The sequence below is a fragment of the Ornithorhynchus anatinus genome, chromosome 6 (assembly GCF_004115215.2).
Source record: "Ornithorhynchus anatinus isolate Pmale09 chromosome 6, mOrnAna1.pri.v4, whole genome shotgun sequence".
NCBI classification, from domain to species: Eukaryota; Metazoa; Chordata; class Mammalia; order Monotremata; family Ornithorhynchidae; genus Ornithorhynchus; species Ornithorhynchus anatinus.
The window spans coordinates 114,429-136,121 of NC_041733.1; the positions used below are offsets into that span (position 1 = coordinate 114,429).

General features: G+C 53.8%; 1 protein-coding gene across 1 annotated transcript in view; it reads right to left on the reverse strand.

The window, feature by feature from the left end:
• Positions 1-8,381: 8,381 nt before the first annotated feature.
• Positions 8,382-21,693, reverse strand: part of WDR44 (WD repeat domain 44) — a 46,155-nt gene continuing 32,843 nt past the window's right edge. Inside the window, exons 14-20 of the mRNA XM_029067531.2 lie at positions 21,306-21,428; positions 19,687-19,878; positions 19,451-19,552; positions 12,550-12,665; positions 11,475-11,602; positions 10,904-11,038; positions 8,382-9,495 (exon numbers count right to left, since the gene is read on the reverse strand). Of these exons, the coding sequence (XP_028923364.1) occupies positions 9,401-9,495; positions 10,904-11,038; positions 11,475-11,602; positions 12,550-12,665; positions 19,451-19,552; positions 19,687-19,878; positions 21,306-21,428 (891 nt within the window). The 3' untranslated portion in view covers positions 8,382-9,400. The remainder of the gene's footprint in view (positions 9,496-10,903; positions 11,039-11,474; positions 11,603-12,549; positions 12,666-19,450; positions 19,553-19,686; positions 19,879-21,305; positions 21,429-21,693) is intronic.

Consider the following 21,693-nt stretch of genomic DNA (forward strand, 5'->3'; position numbering starts at 1 on the left):
AATTAAGTGCTTAACAAATACCATTAAAAAAGACTCAGCATGGACCATACTTTACCCCGACTCTCCCCCAGTGACCAAGAGCAGACCGTCCAACACCACTGGCCCTCCCCTTTCCATTCCTGACTCTCCCCCAGTGACTTCTTCCGATCCATCTTTTACTTCTGATTCTTCCCTCCCTGTGTAGTGTGGGATTTGGGCAACAGCGATTCCATGTTGGTCCTGCCCACCCCTTCCCTGGTCTACAAACTCCAGCTCCGTTCCCTCTCAGTTTACACCCACCCAGACCACAGAGTCCTGACTCTTCCAGTCTGCCCTTTCCTAGAAGCTGTTGCGACCTCCCTTGACTGTCCCCATGGTCCTGCTTTGAAACTGCCCATGCATCTGGTGGTTCCAGGCTGTAGAATCTGACCTGCTGCCGGGTCCTGGGGCAGGTGGGTGGGCAGGCAGGTTTCCCGGGAGCCAGCCTGGAGGTTGGCTTATGCCTCCTGGGCAGCCCGCGAGCTGCTGCTCCAGTTCCTCACTCACCTCGACACTCTGAAAGATTGTGGTGTTTCCCTGCCGTGCCCAGAACACTGCTCATTCCTGGCTACTGGATTTTCTCCTCCTCCTGCTCCCCTTGCTCTGCCCTTTCTGCCCACCGTGCCTTGGCTTTATGGCTCCTATTTTGCTCGGAGCCTTGGGGTGAGGCCCAGCTCCCCGGGGCCCCATTGCTTCCCTTGTCCCCACTCCTCCGGGGTCCCTCCCCCTGCAGGTCACAGACACACAAAGTTCCTGCCGAACACCAGGCCCTGGAGATGCGAGCAATGCTGCATCACGTCCAGAGAGGCACCTGGGAGGGAGATGAGGGTGTGAGAGGGGCGCAGGGAGTAGACTGGTTCAGGAGGGACGGGAAGGTGGGCAGCCGGCTCATTGGGGAAAGGGGAAGCTGCAGAGCCAGAGGGGCCTGTCCGACCACCGACCTGTGCAAAATCCTTGAATGAGTTAATACCAGCTTTCTCCCCTTGCTCTCCTCAACCCCAACAATCTGGCTTCCGCCCCATACACTCCACTGAACCTGTTCTCTCCAAAGACACCAGTGACTCTTCCTCACCAAATGTAATGGTCTCTACACCATCCTAACCCAGCTCGACCCCTCAGCTGCTTTGACACTGTCAACCACCCCCTTTACTTGAAACCATTATCCAACCTCAGCTTCACCGACACCGTCCTTTCGTGGTTCTTCTCCTATCCCTCTGTCAGCTCATTCTCAGTGTCTTTCATGGACTCCTCTGCCTCCCATCGTCTAACTGTGGAAGTTCCTCAAGGCTCAGTCCTGGGTCCTCTTTGATTCTCCATCACTCACTCTCTTGGAGAACTCAGCCACAAACCTGTCTTTGACAACATGACCTCTCCAAGAGAGTGGATGAAGATGGAAAATGGAGGTGAAGATGAACCCTGCAAGATTGTAAACTCCTTGAGGGCAGGGATCATGTGCACCTACTCTACCGTTTACTTGTCCAAGTACTCAGTATCACGATCTACATGCAGCAAACGCTCAATAAATATCACTTTTTTAAGGTATTAGTCTGTGAGCCCCTGGAGGGCCAAGGACTGTGTCTAATACTCTCTCATGGATTCTTTCCCAGGGATCAGTACAACAGTTTGCATTCAGGTTGTCCCACGTGGGACAACCTGATCTCCTTATATCCACCAGCGCTTAGAACAGTGCCTTGCACATAGTAAGCGCTTAACAAATACCACCATTTTTTTTCAGTAACATCTCAATAAATACTATCATGCCTCTACAGGGCTGACTTCCAAATCTCTGTTGTCGACTACATTGATGATCAAGTCGTGGGGAGGAGAGGGCTTGGGAGGGAAGATGAGGAGTTTGGACATATTGAGCTTGAGGTGATGACAGGACATCCAGCTCCGACCTCTCTCCTTCTCTGCAGTCTCGCATTTTCTCCTGCCTTCATGACATCTCTAGTTAGATGTCCTGCCATCATCTCAAACTCAATATGTCCAAACTCCTCATCTTCCCTCACGAACCCTCTCCTGCCCCCGACTTAATCATCACCGTAGACGATAACACCACAGTCCTCCCTGACTCACAGGCCTGCGACTTTAGCATCATCCTCTACTCATTTTTCTCCTTCGAGCCACATAATCAAGCAACAAACCCTGTCAATACTATCTCCATAACATCTCCAGCATCTTCTCTTTCCGCTCTGCCTGAACTGCCACCATGCTGGACCAAACACTCATCTTATCCTGTACCAAGAACTGCATCAGCCTGCTCGCGAACCTCCCTAACTTCAGCCTCTCCCCTCTCCAGGTCATTCTTCAGTCTGATGGTGTCCCCAGGTGACCCTGGGGTACCGACCATCTCAAGGTCAAATGCTATCCCGTGACCTTCTGAGCCCGCAGGCGGAACTCGGAAGTGAGGGTGGAATGCCACCCCCATAACCAAAACTGCCCGATTGACATTCCAAGCTGGGAATACAGAAGGTGTCCCTCACCCCCATGCCAATCAAATTAGGAATGGAGGGAGGAGGGCAGAGGTTGGATAAACTGAGGCCGGAAGCTGGAACGGCCTAAGGGCACGGGTGACCAATACCTGCCGCCTCTAACCTGTGCAGAGGAACGGAACTTGCGGCAGCCGGCTGCAGGTCGCCTCCGTCCAGAGCGTGAGAAGGCCGCTCCGCTTGCACCAAGTGAGGAGCTGTGGGATGGGTGAGTGTCCTGTCCTGCTGAGCGCTCGTGGGGTTGGAAGCCAGACGCTTCACCATGGGTATGTAACATTGAAATGGATTTGATGTCTAAGTGGGGGCCTCCAGAGTGGGACGTGAATACGGTGGGAGCTAGCCGCCTCACCGAGTGCGAGTAGCACATAAGTGGATTTGTTGTCTAAGTGGGTGCCTCCCCAGTGAGACGTGAATATGGTGGGAGCTAGCCGCCTCATCAAGTGTGAGTAACCATAAGTGGGTAACGCATAACTGGGTTTAATGCATAAGTGTCTGTAACTCATTAGTATTTAACGCATAAGCGTATTTAACGTAAAGGTGGATTCCTCCTGGGTGAGGGAGCACCTGGTGGGAGCCAGCCACCTCACCACGTTGTGAGTAAATCATAAATGGGCTCGGGTGTCCGGGCACACGCAAGTAACATACCGGTGTATTCCTCCCGTTAGGGAAGCTTTATCACCATATTTCTCCCAGAAGGGAAGGCCGATTTGTCGCGTCTAAATAATTGATTCAATTTACCCCGCGGAATAAATTCTATACAAAACTCAGGTTTTCCATCCCCGGCCTCTCTCTCTCTCTCGCCGCGCCGATTCCGAAAGAACCTGCCCCCAGCGACGGGTGACAGATGCCCAGATCATTTTTCTAAAAAATGATTTTTTCTAAAAAAAGAGGTAAGGAGGGCTTAGTTGGGGGAAGGCTTCTTGGAGGAGATGTGTCTTCAGTAAGGTTTTCAAATGGGGAAGAGTAATTGTCTGTCATATATGAAGAGGGAGGACTTTCCAGGCCAGAGACAGGATGTGGGCTAGAGATTGGAAGCAGGATAGATTGAGATCACGGCACGGTGAGGTTGGCAGGAGAGGAATGAAGTGTGTGGGCTGGGGGTGTAGTAGGAGAGCAGCAAGGTGAGGTAGCAGGGGGTGAGGTGATTGAGTACTTTAAAACCGACGGTAAGGAGTTTCTTTTTGATGCCAAGTGGATGGGCGACCACTCGGAGGTTCTCCAGGAGGGGGAAAACACGGCCCGAACGTTTTTGTAGAAAAAAGATCTGGGCACCAGAGTGAAGTATAGCCCCGAGTGGGGAGAGACAGGAGGCAGGGAGGACGGCAAGGAGGCTGATACAGTATTCAAGGCGGGAAAGGATAAGTGCCTGGATTAACGTGATAGCCCGATGGAGAGAAGAGGGTGGATTTTAGCGATGTTGTGAAGGTTGAACCAACAAGATTTAGTAACGGATTGAATGAAAGATAAGAGTCAAGGATAATGCCAAGGATACTGGGCTGGTGAGACAGGAAGGATGGTGGTGCCATCTACAGCGATGGAAAAAGCAACTGGCACTTGAGCACTTGAGCGTTACCTAAGCACTCGGGGCCTTGCTGTCTCCCCAGCCACTGAAACACCAGTGTACGGATCCTTATTCGCAGATGCTTCCTTCTCCCTGAAAATTCTTTTAATGCCTATCTCCCCCACTTGTCTGTAAGCTCTTCGAGGGGAGGGATCATGTCTACTGACTCTATTGCGCTCTTCCCACTCTTGCTACAGTGGCCTGCAGAGTAAGCCCTCAGCAAACACTACCGATGATTGATTCACGAACCCAGCAGAGATATATAAGACGCGGATCGATGCCCCCGGTGCAGCCCCACTGCCCGTCTGGCCCAGGACTGACCCGACAGTGGAGGAGTCACGCGCTGGTTGCCCACCTGGACGTCCACCATCATGGTTAGAGATGAACCATCCAACACCCCTCTCTTCCAGTGGCTCGGCATGGACCGTCTGACCGTCTTGACTCTCCCCCGGCGACTGAGCGCAGACCACCTGACCCCCTATTCTCCCCCAGTGACCCATCGTGAATCACCTGACCTCTCTGACTCTCCCCTCTCCATCCCTAACTCCTCTCCGGTGACCCAGCACAGACCAACCAGCACACCTGACTCTCCCTTTTCTGTTTCTAGTTAAGACATAAGACGGGAACCAGAAATCAGTTCAGCAATAACATACCAAATTGATGACTGCCTCTCCCCTCTCCAGCTCAATCTTCACTCTGTTGTCTGGATCATTGCCTGGATTCCGCTCACATCTCCCCATTCTCCAAACTTGCCCCAAACTGAACTCATCTTCCATCCAAACCTCCTGTCTTCCCCTTGATTTTCCCATCCCTGTAGAGAATCTCACAAGTCCATAACCTTGGCTTATCTTTGACTCACCTCTCTCATTCAACCCACATTGCGCATCTGCCACCGAATTCTGTTGGTTCGACCACACGACATCGATAAAATCTAGTTTAGTGCTTACTGAATGCAGAGCCCTGTTCTTAGCGCTCGGGAGAGTACAACGTAACAGACTTGATAGACACATTCCTTGTCCACAACGAGCTTAGAATCTGGAGGGGGAGACGGACATTAATATAAATATATTAAATTATGGATATGTACTCAAGTGCTGTAGGGCTGGTGAATAAAGGGTGCAAATCCAAGTGCTAGGGTGAAACAGAAGGGAGTGTGAGAAGAGGACTTGAGAGCTTAGTCGAGGAATATCCTCAAAACCCTCTTGGGCTTCCACAAATCCCGACTCTTGTCTCTTTGGTCCTTCCAAGCCAACTTTTTAAGTGGACTTGGCAATCCATTCCCATCTCTCAGTATTGAGCTCCTTCCCCCGCCTCCAATCAGACAGACCAACCCCCCCACCAGCCCTCCCCATTTTCAAAGTCCTCCAAAAAAACCTACCTCTTTCAATAGGCCTTCCCTGATCAACTCTCAGCATCTTTTTTTTTTTTAAAATGGTACTTGTTAAAGCACTTACTACGTGCCAGACACCAAACTAAAGTGCTAGGGTAGACACAGTTGATTAGGTTGGACATAGTCCACGTCCCATACGGGGCCCAGTCTTTATTCTCATTTTACCGATGAGCAAAGTGAGGCACAGAGAAGTGACTTGCCCAAGGTCACACAGCAGACAAGTGGTGGAGCTGGGATTAGAACCCATGTCCTTCTAACTTCCAGGCCTGTGCTCTCTCCACTAGACCACATTGTTTCTCTACTTCTAAGACACATTAAACCCCAAAACCATCTCTAGCATTTGTCTTTGCTCACACTCATCTTCAGTCCCTGTGTGTTTTAGACCTTTATTTAATTGTACATTCAATGACTTATTTTGCTCTCTACAAACTTTTTTGTAATTTCCCATTAGATCATAAACTCCTTGAGGACAGGGAATGAGTTACTTCGTTTAGGACTTCCCAAGCACTTACACAGTGTGTGGCACCCCGTGGGTGCTTATTAAAAACTGTACCTACCTCTATTCCCATTTTCATGCCCGCAGCGGAGGCCCAGTAGAGTCCCTACTGATGATGGATGGAGTGGTGGAAACCAGTTTATATTGGACCCGCTGGGGGCCGTCCTGGGCATGGGGACAATAATCTGTGAGGACCCAGCGTGGGCCCCATACCCACAGGCCGTCCTGGGAAAGGAACGGGAGGCTGGAGCCTGGGGGCTTTGGGTCTACAGAGCCAGCGTGGCCTGGGGGGCGTCGTGGCTTCCCTGAGCCCATCTAACACAGATTGAAACCCAAGACGCTCCGGGGACACCTCGCCTGGCTCAGTGACCCCCTCACGTGGATGACTCCCTGCGGCCCCCACCCCAGACGGGCCCACCCCCACCCCCGGCTCACTGCCACGCCGCTCCTGCTATGGGCTCCCCCGGCTCCCCGGCCCCACCGGGCCTCCCAAGGAAGTCCACACGGCCCAGAGGTCCAACTCCAGGCTCATGCATTGCCTTCCGGTTGACCCGGGGCCCTGGGACGGTGGGCATCCAGTGCGGTGGCTCCGGCCAGATCCCCTCTCAGGGCTGCGCCGTGGACACTACGCCCCTGTGTCCAGTTGGGCCCCACCCGCCCATCCCGGGCTCCCGGCTCTGAGCGTTGGACAAATGTTCCCAACAAAACCACGGAGGGAAGATGGACAGGACAGTCAGAGGACAGAAGGGCAGTGCCAGGCGCTGCCCACAAACCCTTTCTTCAGGTCGGCCCCGGAACCTGCTCTCTCTGTAGGGCAAAGTTCAACATAATGTTGGTATTTGTTAAGCGCTTACTATGTGCAGAGCACTGTTCTAAGCGCTGGGGTAGACACAGGGGAATCAGGTTGTCCCATGTGGGGCTCACAGTCTTAATCCCCATTTTACAGATGAGGTCACTGAGGCACAGAGCAGTTAAGTGACTTGCCCACAGTCACACAGCTGACAAGTGGCAGAGCTGGGATTCGAACCCATGACCTCCGACTCCAAAGCCCATGCTCTTTCCACTGAGCCACGTTGCTTCTCCTACTGATCAACATCAAACCTACTGCCTTTTCTCGCCCGTGGCTGGGGTCGGGGCTGAGGCCGGGTGGGGCAGGGGCCTCCAGTGGTTTCCCAGGCCCGGGCCGACGAGGACAGGGTCGGCTCGGCCGCCTCCGGACGGCCTCTGCCGTCACCGCCGGGACGGAGCTGGGCGAACTGCAGGCCGGTGGCCCGGAAACTCGCTCTGCCGCGACCCCTGGGGATTTGGCGAGGAGGAGATCGTCGGTGACCTTTGAGAGGGTAGTTTCTGTGGACCGTAGACTGTAAGCTCCTCGTGGGCAAGGGATGGTGTCTACCAACTCTGTTGTACTGTACTTTTCCAAGCGCTTAATACAGTGCTGTGAACAAAGTAAGCGCTCAATAAATACCCGTGATTGTTTGAGCGAAGGGGGTGAAAGTCGGATTGGAAGGGGTCAAGGAGGGAATTGAAGGCAGCAGGTGTAGACAATTTGCTCAAGGTGTTTGGAGAAGAATGGCAGGAGGAAGTGATAACTGGAGCTGTGGGGTCAAGGGAGGGATATTTTTGGATAGGGGAGACCTGAGTTTGTTTGAAAGCAGTGGGGAAGAAGCCATCGGTTGAAGGCGGCAGTCGGGGAAGGGAAGAAGTTAGGGAGCACACACACTAATCAGGTGTGGAGGGATGGGGCCGGAGGCACAGGTGAAAGGGGTGGATTCTGAAGGGATCTTAAGATAGTCCTGGGAAAGATGGGAGAATCTTAAAGAGGGGCAGGAGAGAGGGAAGGACGTAAAGTAAAGGAAGTCTCGGGGAGATCACGCTTGACAGCTTCGATTTTCTCAAAGTATAGGACCAGGTCATTAGGGGAAAGAGGTGGGAGGGAGCGGGGAGGCAGGGGGTGTGGTGGGGGAGTTAAATATCTGAAACAGCTGGGATGGGCAACGAGACCGGTGATCAGTAAAGGCGGAGAAATAAAGTTGCCGGGCGGGGAAGGCACGACCCACGTCACTGCCCCTCTTGCCTCCACTGTATCATCCGACGTAGAAACAGCAGACTGGCACAAGCCCAAACCCGCTTCCCTGCCGCCACCCCCACCACTCCAACCCCGTAACCCCCTCGGCCTCCGGGCCCTCCCTCCCACCACCGACGATCCCTGCCGCCCTCTCCCACCTTGGCCGCCCTGCCCCTCCGTCCCCTGCCGCGCTCCCAGCCGCTCGGCTCCCTCTCCTCCCAGTAGCCGACCGTCCCGGGAGACCCAGCGAGGCGGCCGGCCACCGGGGCGGGCCGCCGGGGCTCGGTGCCGGCCGGGCCGCCGGGTCTCGAGCGGCAGCCGGAGGGGGAGGAGGAAGAAGAAGGCCATTCGGCACAACGTCTGGTAAGGACGCACTGTTATTTTCAGAAACGTTTCCCGACCGTCGGTAGCGGCCCGTGGGTGGGCGGGCGGGCGGGCCCAGGCGCGACGTCATCGGTACGGGAGGTCGGTATTTACAGAGACGGTCAAATTCAACGGCTCACACCACGACGGCTACGTTGGTTTTCGACTACAACGCCTTAAAAAAAATATGTAAACTTCTTTGTACATTGTTCTAGAAAATAAGAATCATTGCTAATGCAGGGTAGGGTCTGAGGGGGAGCCGAGCCCGAGCCCACGGACAAGGAATGAAAGAGAATTCTTCACTTAAGAGACGCTGTGCTCCAACGGACGAACAAAACTCTGTGGGCGTGTGGCTGTACGCGCACCCGCACCCACACCGACCCCCGTCGGCCTCCCCCTGCCCCTGCCGCACGGACACAGAAAAGAATCTAAAATCCACAACGACCGGGACGAAAAAAAATCAGTCCGCAAATTGCACGATGGATAAAAACGTTCCCCGTGGCTAACGGCAGGCTTTCCCCGAAGAGAAACCGACCCCACCCGAGGCCTGCCGAAGAGCTTCGAGGCAACAGAAGATGGAGCTCGGCGAGCAGGGAAGCAGAAACCCGCATCCCCGGGGCCCGGCGGCCCAGGGCCGTTACCCAGCTGCGGTTTCCCAACCCGCCCGTGGGAGAGCACGGCAAGGGGTGGTGTGCGTGTGTGGAGCCCCGGGCACGGGACTGGTTAATAGAGAAACACCTCTGCGTGCAGGTTCACAACGGCAAGCGCGAACAGACAGACAGTCGGACGGACAGACGTACAACACAAACCCAGCATGGGACGGCGGGGCCTGGGTAACGGCACCAGGACACATCCTGACCGGCCGGGGGTCCCCAGTCCCGTGACCTCCCTCCGGCCCCCCGGGGGTCGGCCCGGCGGACCCGCGCCGCCAGCAACGCTCCCGCACTCTTGGGTCGGCCCGTGCCCGCGGCGGCGGCGCGCCCCGGGGCTGGGGGGGGGAGGCCGCGGTCCGTCCTCACGACGTGGTTTTCTTGCGATTGACGAAGACCTTGATGGCCCCGGTGAAGTCAGCTGACAAGAGGACTTCCGTGTGGTCCGTCTTCAGGGCACCTGGGGGAAAACCAGGGGTCACAGGGAAGCCTGGGACCCGCCACGGTGGGCCAGCCGTCACCACCCGTGCCCCTCCACGGACCCTCCTCCTGGATCCCCGCCGGCCGGAAGCTCTGGGGGAGTTGGGAGAGGCTGAGCCCTCTCCCCGCTCCTCTAGACCTCCCGTAGCCTCTCTGGGCAGCGCCTACAGCTCACCGCTGGGTCCCTCCTGGCTGGGGGCTGGACACAGTAGGGCAGGGGAGGGGAAATGTGCATCCTGCGGTCAGGTCATCAACCCCAGGATCTGGTCCCCTCCACCCCCCCGCAGAGTAGCCGGCCGGCACGGGGGAGCCGGTCCAGCCCCTCCCCAGGCTCCCGGCCCAAGCACAGTGGCTGAGTCCCGTCTGCCGGGCACTTCGAGAAGCAGCGTGGCTCACTGGAAAGAGCCCGGGCTTGGGAGTCAGAGGTCACGGGTTCTAATTCTGGCTCCGCCACTTGTCAGCTGTGTGACTTTGAGCAAGTCACTTAACTTTTCGGTGCCTCAGTTACCTCATCTGTAAAACGGGGATCAAGACTGTGGGACCACCTGATCACCTTGTATCCCCCCAGCGCTTAGAACAGTGCTTTGCACATAGTAAGCACTTAACAAATACCATTATTATTATTATTCTGTCCATCTCCCAAACTTCAACCCGAGCTGCACAAAAGAAAGCCTCCCTTCAGGACATTATAAGTGGGTGCCAAGAAAAGCTGTCTAACACTCTGGCCACGAGGAGACACTGAAGACTCTTTTCCCAAGTCTGCAGGGGGAATTCATTCAATAGTATTTATTGAGCGCTTACTATGTGCAGAGCACTGTACTAAGCGCTTGGAATGTACAATTCGGCAACAGATAGAGACAATCTCTGCTCAATGATGGCCTCACAGTCTAATCGGGGGAGACAGACAGCAGAGCAAAACAGAATAAAACAAGACAACATTATCATGATAAATAGAATCAAGGGGATGTACATCTCATTAACAGAATAGAGTAATAAATAATATATACAAATGAGGACAGTGCTGAGGGCAGGAGTTGGGTGGGGGGGAAGGATTAGACTGTTAGCCCGTCAATAGGCAGGGATTGTCTCTGTTGCCGAAGTCTACATTCCAAGTGCTTAGTACAGTGCTCTGCACATAGTAAGCGCTCAATGAATACTATTGAATGAATTAATGGATGAATGAGGAGCAGAGGGTGGGGAGGGGGAGCAGAGGGGAAGGGGGGAGGGGCGCGCTAAAACAAGGACATGGACTGGGTCCAACCCGATTAGCTTTTACCTATCGCACTGCTTAGTACAGTGCCCGAAACATAATGTGTTTACTACCCTTTTTTTAAGTGACTTGTTCAAGGTCACAAAATTGTCGGCCCCCCACCGGTCCCAGCATTTACCAGAAGGTATTGGCTCTGGCTCTGCTGAATCCTCCCCTTGCTCGTCAGTATCCTGCTTCTCGGGCTGCATTTCCAAGGACACCATCAAGCTTGGGTTTGGAGCGAAGATGGCTGAAGTCACCACGGCATTGTGCGCTGGAGATGGCGGTGACGGAAACAAAGTCCATTTCAGAAGAGCCGCCTCATTTGCACCCATCAATTGATCGCTGTCCCAGCACTAGGACCAGTCTCGTTATAACCTCCCACCCGTGCGGCTGACCCGGGAGACAACAGGGACGCCGGGGAGAGTGCACCCGTGGGGAGCACCGATGGACCCACAGGAATCACAGACCCACGGGGAGCCTGCGCTCGCGGGATCAGGCCTTCTCTCCCAGGCGAGCACGGCCTAGAAGGGCTCCATATGTCAACTCTCCATATGTCAACTCCGTCAGCCTCCGGGGCAGCTGCCCACTCCCCCGTCCGCCCGTGGGCGGCTCCCAATTCCCAAGCTGCAACCCGGAGCCCGTAGAGCCATCGACCAAGATCGCCGTGACCGACTGCTGGCCCTCGCCGGCCCGACGGCACGCCTTACCTTTGATCCCTTCCCAGAAGTCGTTCCGGTCTCTCCGCACCGAAGTGAACTTGCTCAGGTCGTGGTACGTGCTCCAGATGTAAACATATTTATCCTCCGAGCCGCTGACCAGGAACGTGAAATCGTGGCTGGAATATACCCGACCGACCCGGATCAGAGACCGAGTCTGCGGGTCACCTGCGGGGGTGGCCCTGGAGACTGGGCCACGGATGGGGAGTTGCTACGGCCCCAGACGCTCAAAAATACAGCATCGTGCTAAGTGCTCGGGGGACCCTTAGGCCAGGTGGAGGCCCGATCCCTGCCCTCCATTAACTTCCAGTAGGGTGGGTTGGAGAGATGTGGCTGAGGACACCTGGCACTCCGTGACCCCGTCGGGCATGAAGTGCTGGGGGCCTTGGCCCGGACCAAATTGTTTCGGGGAGAGATGGCAATCAAATCACCAAATGTTCGATGCTTCTTCTGTCCTCCCGGCATCAAGCTCGGTGAGGCCAGGCACACGTCCCCAAGGTCAGCCTTCCCGCCCGCTCTTCTCGCCCAGCTCTCTTTCCAGACTCGAATCCACCGAGGTTCGTCTCCCTGCGTGCTGATCTAGCTCCAGGCTTGCGCCTCCACAGCTCGCCTACCCACACGCTCTTCTCGTGCCGCCCCCAGCCCGGTCCCCCACACCCAGGAGGTGTGCTCTGAAACCACCGATGACTGGACGAATGGTGGACGGCAGCGAAGCGGGCCCTCTGACAGGCCCCAGCCGCAGGCCGCTCTTTGCTCGAAGGCCTGGCCCTGCTAGAGTCACCTCCCCAGCCTCAACCGGCTCGTACCTGAGCTGTCGGGGTGGGGGGAGGGCAGTCTTGAAGGGGGCACTTTCTCTTCCTGGCCCCTGTGGTTGAGGCATGGGGGTTGGGGGAGGCAGCAGAGGGAGAGGGAGGAGGAGGGAGCCAGATGTTGGAAGAGGAGTAGGAGGAGGTAGAGGAGCAGGGAGAGGAGGAGGAGGACGACGAGGAGGAGGAGGGACCCAGGAGGAAGGAGGAGGCGGGTTAAGCCCTGCTGGGACCTGGCGGGGAGGCACCCCCAGCCCCACCTGAAGCTGGCTTTGATCTGGCTGCTGCTGTTGACGTAGCCTTTGTATTTCATGGACAGCGACAGGTCTCTCAGGTCGTACAGTCGGATGCGGGAGTCGTTGGACGTCACCAGGATCTACAAGCAAGAGGACGTTTTAAGCAGACTGAGACTTCTTTCAAGTCAGGACAAAAGTCACTGGAAAAACTCTCCACCTCGGGGTATAGGCCCGGGCAGGGGAGGAGACCGCCCTCTTCCTTTGCCATCGAGAACGTGCCAGACCTCACTCCGCTTAAAGTGGACACCAAGGCCCATCCATCCGCTCGCCTCAAGCCCGGGAGAGCGGACTCCAAACAACCCTTGGCTCGGCTATTTCCCCAGCTGCTTCTATAGACGCTCCCCGTGGCCCAGGGACACCTCCATGACCCACATCGCCCGCCTCTGCACCGCTACGATGCTCGAAATCCCCAGAGCCGGCCCCGAGAGGGCCACTCGTTTTTCTTTTTAATGGTGATTTGTTAATCGCTATGTGGTCAGGACCTGTACTGACCAGTGGAGGAGATACAAACTAATCAAATTGGACACGGTCCATGTCTCACATGGGGGTCACAAGTCTTATCCCTATTTTACAGACGAGAGAACTTGAGACCCAAAGCAGTTCATTCATTCAATCGTATTTATTGAATGCTTGCTCTGTGCTAAGCGCTTGGGAGAGTACAATACAACAACAGACACATTCCCTGCCAACCACAAGCCTACAGTCTAGAGGGTGTGGGACACAGTGACTTGCCCAAGCTCACACAGCAGCAAGTGGTGAAGCTGGGATCAGCGCCCAGGTTCTTCTGACTCCCAGGCCCATGCTCTATCCATTAGGCCATATATAGATGGATATATAAAGATATATCCATCTAGATATATCTTTATATAAATATATACAATCTGTATAGGTATACATAAACAATCTGTGGACATCCAGTGTAAGCGTGTGTTTAACTCTTGTGTAAAAAGTCCAAGCAAAGGTGGGAAACTGTAATCACTTGTACAACCATTTTCTTTATTCGTAAGGAGAGAAAGAAAACACACTAATCAATATTATTATTATAATGGTATGAGTTAAGCCCTTACTATGTGTCCAGAACTGTTCTGAGCCCTGGGGATGATACATATTAATATCCCTGTCCCACATGAGGGGTCCCAAACTAAGTAGGAGGGAGAGCATTTATTAAGCACCTACGACACGTAAGGCACTGAACTCGGCGGTCAAGAGAGTACAAAAGTGAGTACACACGGTCCCTGCCCTCAAAGAGCTCACACAAATCTAATCTCACCTTTGCCCCGATCAACCTTTCCTAGGATCATTTTTTAACTAAGACGACCGACATCACTAATAATGTTGGTATTTGTTCAGCGCTTACTATGTGCAGAGCACTGTTGTAAGCGCTGGGGTAGATAGAGGGTAAACAGGTTGTCCCACGTGAGGCTCACAGTTAATCCCCATTTTACAGATGAGGTAACTGAGGCACAGAGAAGTGAAGTGACTTGCCCACAGTCACACAGCTGACAAGTGGTAGAGGCGGGATTTGAACTCATGACCTCTGACTCCCAAGCCCGTGCTATTTCCACTGAGCCCCGCTGCTTCTCTAGTTAGGTTGCCACCTGCCAAAAATACACAACTCCTCTTCCCCCCTATAAAACAGTTACTCCTCCTCCTCCTCCCCGCTCCTATCCCTGGAGGTAACACCACCAGTCTCCCTGGCCCAGAAACTCATAACCTCAGTGTCATCCATCAATCAGTACAATTTAGTGAGCACTTACTGCGTGCAGAGCACAATATTAAGAGCTTGGGAGAATACAACAGCAGCGTGACTTAGTGGAAAGAACCCCGTTTCTAATCCCGGCTCCGCCGCTTATCAGCTGTGTGACTTTGGACAAATCACTTGACTTCTCTGTGACTCAGTTACCTCATCTGTAAAACGGGCATTAAGTCTGTGATCCCCACATGGGCCAATCTGATTACACCTTGTATATAACCCAACGCTTAAAACAGTGCTTGGCACATAGTAAGTGCTTAACAAATACTATTATTATTATTATTACAACATAACACATTCCCCGCCCACAAGGAACTTCCAGCCTGGAGTGGGAGACTGGCATTAACATAAATCAAAAAATAAAATTACGGAATGGCAAGTCGCTTAACGTCTCTGGGCCTCAATGACCTCATCTGTAAAATGGGGGTGAAGACTGTGAGCCTCATGTGGGACAACCTGATTACCTTGTATCTACCCCACTGCTTAGAACAGTGCTCTGTACATAGTAAGCGCTTGAGAGGCAGTGTGGATCAGTGGAAAAAGCCCGGGCTTGGGAGTCAGAGGTCATGGGTTCGAATTCCGGCTCTGCCATTTGTCAGCTGTGTGACTGTGGGCAAGTCACTTCACTTCTCTGTGCCTCAGTTACCTCATCTGTAAAATTGGGATGAAGACTGTGAGCCTCGCGTGGGACAACCTGATCACCCTGTATCTACCCCAGTGCTTAGAACAGTGCTCTGCACATAGTAAGTGCTTAACAAATACCAACATTACTATTATTACTATTGTTACAAAGGTGCTGTGGGTGTCATCTCAACTTCCCGCTGTCCTTCCCCTCTCATATTCAGTTTCCTGCCAAATCCCGCCAGTTCTTCCCGCACACCCTCCCAGATCCAACTCTTCCTCTCCACCTAAACACCCACCATCCCGGATCCATCCTGATCCAAGCTCTCTGAATTTTACACTGTTTCAGCGAATCGGCCGGGCTTCCCCGGCTGATGGAAAATCTCAAGGCAGTCGTGGTGCTGTGTGAGCCGGCGCTGGAAGTCGTACACACAACCAGAGCGAAGTGCCGTCGCGCAATTCTGTTACCAAGGCAGTCCGCTGACCAACGTGGCAACAGCACACACGGAGTAGACAACCAAATCGTAAAGGCCGGCACGGCCTCTGGGAGCTAGCGTTCGGGGTGGTCTCGGGGTGCAAAACCAACGGAAGGTCCTCGGAGACGGACTGTCCGTCCAAACTTCCCTCTGGCCACGGGGCCTGGACCACACCCAGCTCTCCTGAAGCAGTTCCACGGATGTCACTCATGGGCCAGACTCAGCATCAGACAGCCAAGTAAGACCATGAACAATGAAATCCGGCAAGATCGTCAGTGCCCTAGCAACGCGGCTCCGCTCCCCTCATCTCAGCTAGGCTGGGGGGGACATGGGAGGAGAAGCAGCAACAGCAGGAGGAGGAGGAGAGACCCAAACGGCTGCCGTGCGGAGAGCCGCGATTGGGAATCTAAAGCAGGGAGGGCAGAGGAAGTGTCTTTCAGACACGGTGAAATCAAGCCCCAAGTAATGCTGCATCCGTTAAGCACTTGATAGTCGTCGTGCACTCGGCCCCAGAGCACTTATAGTAGATTCATCATTTATTCATTTCCATTCAAGTCGGTCTCCCCCTCTAGACAGTACGCTCCTTTTGGACAGAGACTGTGTCTACCAACCCTGCTGCCCGGTACTCTCCCAAGCACTTGGTAGAGTGCTCTAAACACGGTAAGTGCTCAATAAATACCACTGACTGATCCCAGCCAAAAGCTGGGAGTCAAGTGCCGAGGACAGTGCCCCGCTACCAAGACGGGGGCATCTCTATTCAAGCAAAAGCTTCACGAGGAACGAGAGATCAGGAAGCAGAGGAGGAAACACCCCCCGGCCTCCAGGCGCTCCTCCTACTCCCAATCTAGACTCTGAGCTGCTGCACACATCATCTTCCCGAAGACATCGCTCTGCCCACATCTGCCCTCAAAATAGGCTCCCCGAGTCCCTCCGCAACATGTGAAAAACTCCCCACTATGGGCTTCAAGGCTGTCAGGAGCTCTCACCCCACCGTACCTCTCCGTGCCGCCTCCTCCCCAACCAACCTTCCAGAGGAACCTCACCGTCCAGATGCCCCCACCTCCATCCCCTCGCTCACGCCGCTCCCCTGGCTTGGATCGCCCTCCTCCGTCACGACGAAGTCCTCGTCAAACCCACCTCCGCCAACAAGTCTTCCCCGATCAATTTCTCAGCACTCTGAGGCCACACACTACCCCTTCAGGCATCTCTAGCACCGAAAGCCTTATAATAATACTAATGTTGGTATTTATTAAGCGCTCCCTAGGTGCCGAGCACCGTTCTAAGCGCTGGGGGAGATACAGGGTCATCACGTTGTCCCACGTGGGGCTCACACACTTTTAATCCCCATTTTACGGATGAGGGAACTGAGGCACAGAGAAGTGAAGTGACTCGCCCACAGTCACACAGCTGACAAGTGGCAGAGCCGGGAGTCGAACTCATGACCTCTGACTCCGAAGCCCAGGCTCTTTCCACTGAGCCACGCTGCTTCTCATGCTTATCCAAACCCATCCTCGGCCCTCCGGGAAACCAAACACTCAAGTCATTTATTTGGACTATTCCAGCTGCCAGACTCGCTCGTTAGAGAATAAGCTCTTTGTGGGCCGGAACTGTGTCACTCTGTTGGTCTGTACTTCCCAAGAGCCCCGCCAGTATAGGCACAGCACCAAGTGGGAGCTCAACAAATGGGAATATCGCTATTGCCCGTGAATACTAAAACATACTAAATGGGGAAGAGTATTGGCAGTCAAATGTTTTCAAAACCTACAATGCCGGGTCTTAATCAGCAGCCTAAAGCGATATCGGGAACCATTTTATGTGATGTGGAAATGATTAATAATAATACTAATGTTGGTATTTGTTAAGTGCTTACTATGTGCAGAGCACTGTTCTAAGCGCTGGGGTAGATACAGGGTAAGCAGGTTGTCCCACATGAGGCTCACAGTTAATCCCCATTTTCCGGATGAGGGAACTGAGGCCCCGAGAAGTGAAGTGACTTGCCCACAGTCACACAGCTGACAAGTGGCAGAGCCGGAATTCGAACCCATGACCTCTGACTCCCAAGCCCGGGCTCTTTCCACTGAGCCACGCTGCTTCTCTTCTTCTACTGATCCAACAATCAATCAATCAATGGTATTTATTGAGGGCTTATTGATCGCAGAGTATCGTAATCTATAGAATCTATGATTCTACTTAACTATTTTCATGGTATTGATGCCTGACTACTTGTTTTGTTTTGCTGGCTCCCCCTTTTAGACTGTGAGCCCGTTGTTGGGCAGGGATTGTCTCTATCTGTTGCCAAATTGTACATTCCAAGCACTCGGTACAGTGCTCTGCACACAGTAAGCGTTCAATAAATACGACAGAATGAATGAATCGTACTAAATGCTTAGGAGAGCACAATACGATGGAGTTGGTAGACATATTCTGCGCCCACAATGAGCTTACAATCTTGAAGAAGCAGCGTGGCTCAGTGGCAAGAGCACTTAGAAGTTAGAGGTCATGGGTTCTAATCCCGGCTCTGCTACCTGTCAGCTGTGTGACTTTGGGCAAGTCGCTTAACTTCTCAGTGCCTAAGTGACCTCACCTGTAAAATAGGGATTAAGAAAGTGAGCCTCACGTGGGACAACCTGATTACCCTGTATCTACGCCAGTGCTTAGAACAGTGCTCGGCACATAGTAAGGGCTCAACAAATACCAACGTTATTATTACAGTCCATCGGGGAGACAGACACTGAAATAAATTATCGACTGGAAGAGGAAAGAAAGGGGATATGAACATTACTAAGTCCTTGAGTAGTGGGGTGGGTAATATATGTTCAAAAGTGTGGGAGGAGGTGGACAGCCCAAGTGCTTAGCATGGCCCAGGGGGTGGGCTGCCCCGACCTCACATCCACCCCGTGTTCTTGTTCCTGAGGAGACCCAGCCCCTCCTCCTTCCGGGGATGCCCTGGGTGGCCTACGTGATGGAGGGAGGGATGGCTTCCAGTGGGGAAGGGGTCATGAGATGGGGAAGCAGGCGGTGGACAGATGCCCACCCACTCTGAGCCGGAGGCTGACCTGGAAGTAAGGGTGGAAGCGGGTGCCCAGCGAGGACCAGAAGGTTTGGCTATTGGTAGGCTCCCCGGGCACTGGGGGCTGCAGAGGCAGCTGTGAAGACACCCTTGGAGTCTGTACCACGAGGCCAGTGGCTCAAGGGACCGGCAAGAGGAAGGGGGATGAGACCGGTAGTTTAGGGGAAGGTATGTCAAGCATCAGGCCGGAGAGTTCCAAATGGGTCATCGGTGGCGTCCGGGCCCTTCCTACGACACAGACACTTTTATCCCTCTTCAAAAGTGACAACCGATGGCACTCAAAGTGACTTCTAATAAGATCGGCAGCATGCCCCGGTGGCAAGAGCCCAGGACTAGGAGTCGGAAGACCTGGTTTCTAACCCCAGCTCCGCCTGCTGTGTGAGCTCAGGCAAGTCGCTTCACTGTTCTGTGTGTCCGCTTCCTCGGCTGTAAAACGGGGGCGTAAATACTTCTCCCTCCTATCTACACTGTGAAGTCCAGGTAGGATAGGGCCTATGTCCAACCTGACGATCTTGCATCTTCCTCACCGCTTAGTACACTGCTTGGTACCGAGTAAGCATCAGAGCAAAACCCCAAATATGATTTTGTTACACCAACCGTCGCAGTCGTCAACAGCCCTTTTTTTTTTTTTATGGTATCTGTTATGTGCTTACTATGTGTCAAATCCTGCTCTAAGCGCTGGGGTAAGTTCTGGTGAATTAAGTCGGACACAGTCCCGTCCCACATGGGCCTCACAGTCCAAGTAGTGTGCCGGGTGCCACACCCCAAACCTACTGTGCTCAGAGCTGTGACAGAGACCCCTCCGTAGGCAGAGCACTGTGCTGGGCCCGGGGGGACAAACGAGGACCCAAGAGACCCAGTCCTCCCCTTGGGGAGCTGAAGTTCCAACAAAGAGCTGACAACCGACACCGGGTCCGGGTCCCGGGCCCGGGAGCAGCACGGTACCTTGTTTTCTCCGGGCAGCGGCTCGATGCCGGTAATTTTCCTCCCGACCCTGTTCCGTCCCCTGGTGGAGCGCACGTGGATCTGCGTGTGGTACTTCAGGTGCTGAAGTCAGAAACAGAGGGGAGGGAGGCCGTCAGGCTCGCAGCCGGGAAGAACACGGGGCCGCCGACGCCGGGGGATCGGGGCCGGGGGATCGGGGCCGGGGGCCCGGGGCCCAGGCACGCGGGAAACCGTACCTCGGTGTCGTAGAAGATGCACCTGCCGTCGTAGGTGCCGATGACGGCGTACTTGCCGTTCTGGCAGAAGTTGGCCGCCGTGATCAGCTTGGTCTGCCCATCCACCTCGTTCCACAGCGCCACTTTCTTGTCGGGGATGTTCCAGAGTCGCAGCTTCCCATCCAGCGAGCCGCTCAGGAAGTACCTGTCGTCCTAGGGGGGAGGGCGGGGAAGGCAAAAACTCCTCACGGTTGGCTTCAAAGCTCTCCATCACCTGGCCCTCTCCTAGCTCACCTCCCTTCTCTCCTTGCACATCTCAGTCCGCACACTCCGGTCCTCTGGTGCCGCCAACCTTCCCGTGGAGTCTCGTTTCTCGCCTGTCCCACCGTCGACCCCGGGGCCACGTCCTAACTCTGGCCTGGAATGCCCTCCCTCCTCAAATCTGCCAAACAATCACACTTCCTCCCCTTCAAAGCCCTACTGAAGGCTCACCTCCTCCAAGAGGCCTTCCCAGACTAAGCCCCCCTCTTCTCAGCTCCCACTCCCCTCCTCATAGCTCCGATTCGCTCCCTTTGCTCTACCCCCACCCCCCACAGCACTTGTGTATATAAGTACATACCTATAATTCTATTTATATTAACGTCTGTTTACTTATTTTGATGTGTATATATCTATAATTCTATTTATTTATAATGATGCTATTGATGTCTGTTTACTTATTTTGATGTCCATCTTCCCCCTTCTAGACTGTAAGCCCGTTGTGGGCAGGGATCATCTCTCTTTATTGCTGAACTGTACTTTCCAAATGGTTAGTACAGGGCTCTGCACACAGTAAGCACTCAATAATTACGATTGAGTGAATGAAAAAGGGGAAGAGAAAAAGACAGAGAGAGAATGAGAAAAGACTAACCACGCTTGCCGCATGGCTTCTCCCACCGGAAGCTCCCAATAAGCCAATCAGCGCTTGTGCTAATGGCTGAGCAACTGTTAATAATAATGTTGGTATTCGTTAAGCGCTTACTATGTGCAGAGCACTGTTCTAAGCGCTGGGGGAGATACAGGGTCATCAGGTTGTCCCACGTGAGGTTCACAGTTAATCCCCATTTTATAGATGAGGGAACTGAGGCCCAGAGAAGTGAAGTGACTTGCCCACAGTCACACAGCTGACAAGTGGCAGGGCTGGGATTTGAACCCATGATCTCTGACTCCCAAGCCCGGGCTCTTTCCACTGAGCCACGCTGGTGCACAGCACTGTACTAAGTGCTTCTCTTCCAAAGAGATAAGAGAGGCACACAAAGACGGGCAGAGTAGGCAAGGGGGAATGGAAGGAGGGAAGGAGTTGAGATGGGGGAGGCATCGGGGAGGAGGCAGGGAGAGAGGGACAGAACTTGGCGCCAGAACTTTTTCCACGAGCTCAAGTCCAGGCTCAGGAAGGGTTAGACTCTAGACAGTAAGCTCCCTCTGGATTGTAAGCTCACTGTGGGCAGAGAACACGTCTATCAATTCTGTTGAACTGTACTCTTCCCAGGCATTTAGTACAGTGCTCCGCACCCAGGAAGTGCTCAATAAATACTACCGATTGTTTTCCTGATTAAGGAGTGCACCGAAGAGCAGAGAAGAAAGGCCAAAGAGAAACTCACTCGTGGATGAAAAGCAATGGCGGTGACAAAGTCTATGTGCTGGAAACAGCAGAGGCACTCTCTTCTGGAAATGTGCCAGAGTCTGACCGTTTTGTCCATGGAAGAAGAAAGCAAGAAGTAGTTCTGGGGAGAAAATGACAGGACTTAAACGCTACAGAAAACGTCTCCCCTCCACAACACGGGGAAGTGCCGAACCTTTGGCCGACTTTAATATAAGCTTTTGATGCGTGGGAGGACACTGAGACCAAAAACAAACAAAAAAGGGTTTGAGCTTCAGCTATCGGACATCTCCGGGACATCAGGCTTTCAGTTTTTTGGGCCGGTTCCTCGTCGGAAGAATCCCCCGTCTTTTCCCCAACCCCGAGAGTTCAGGGTTGGGGCCAAGTCC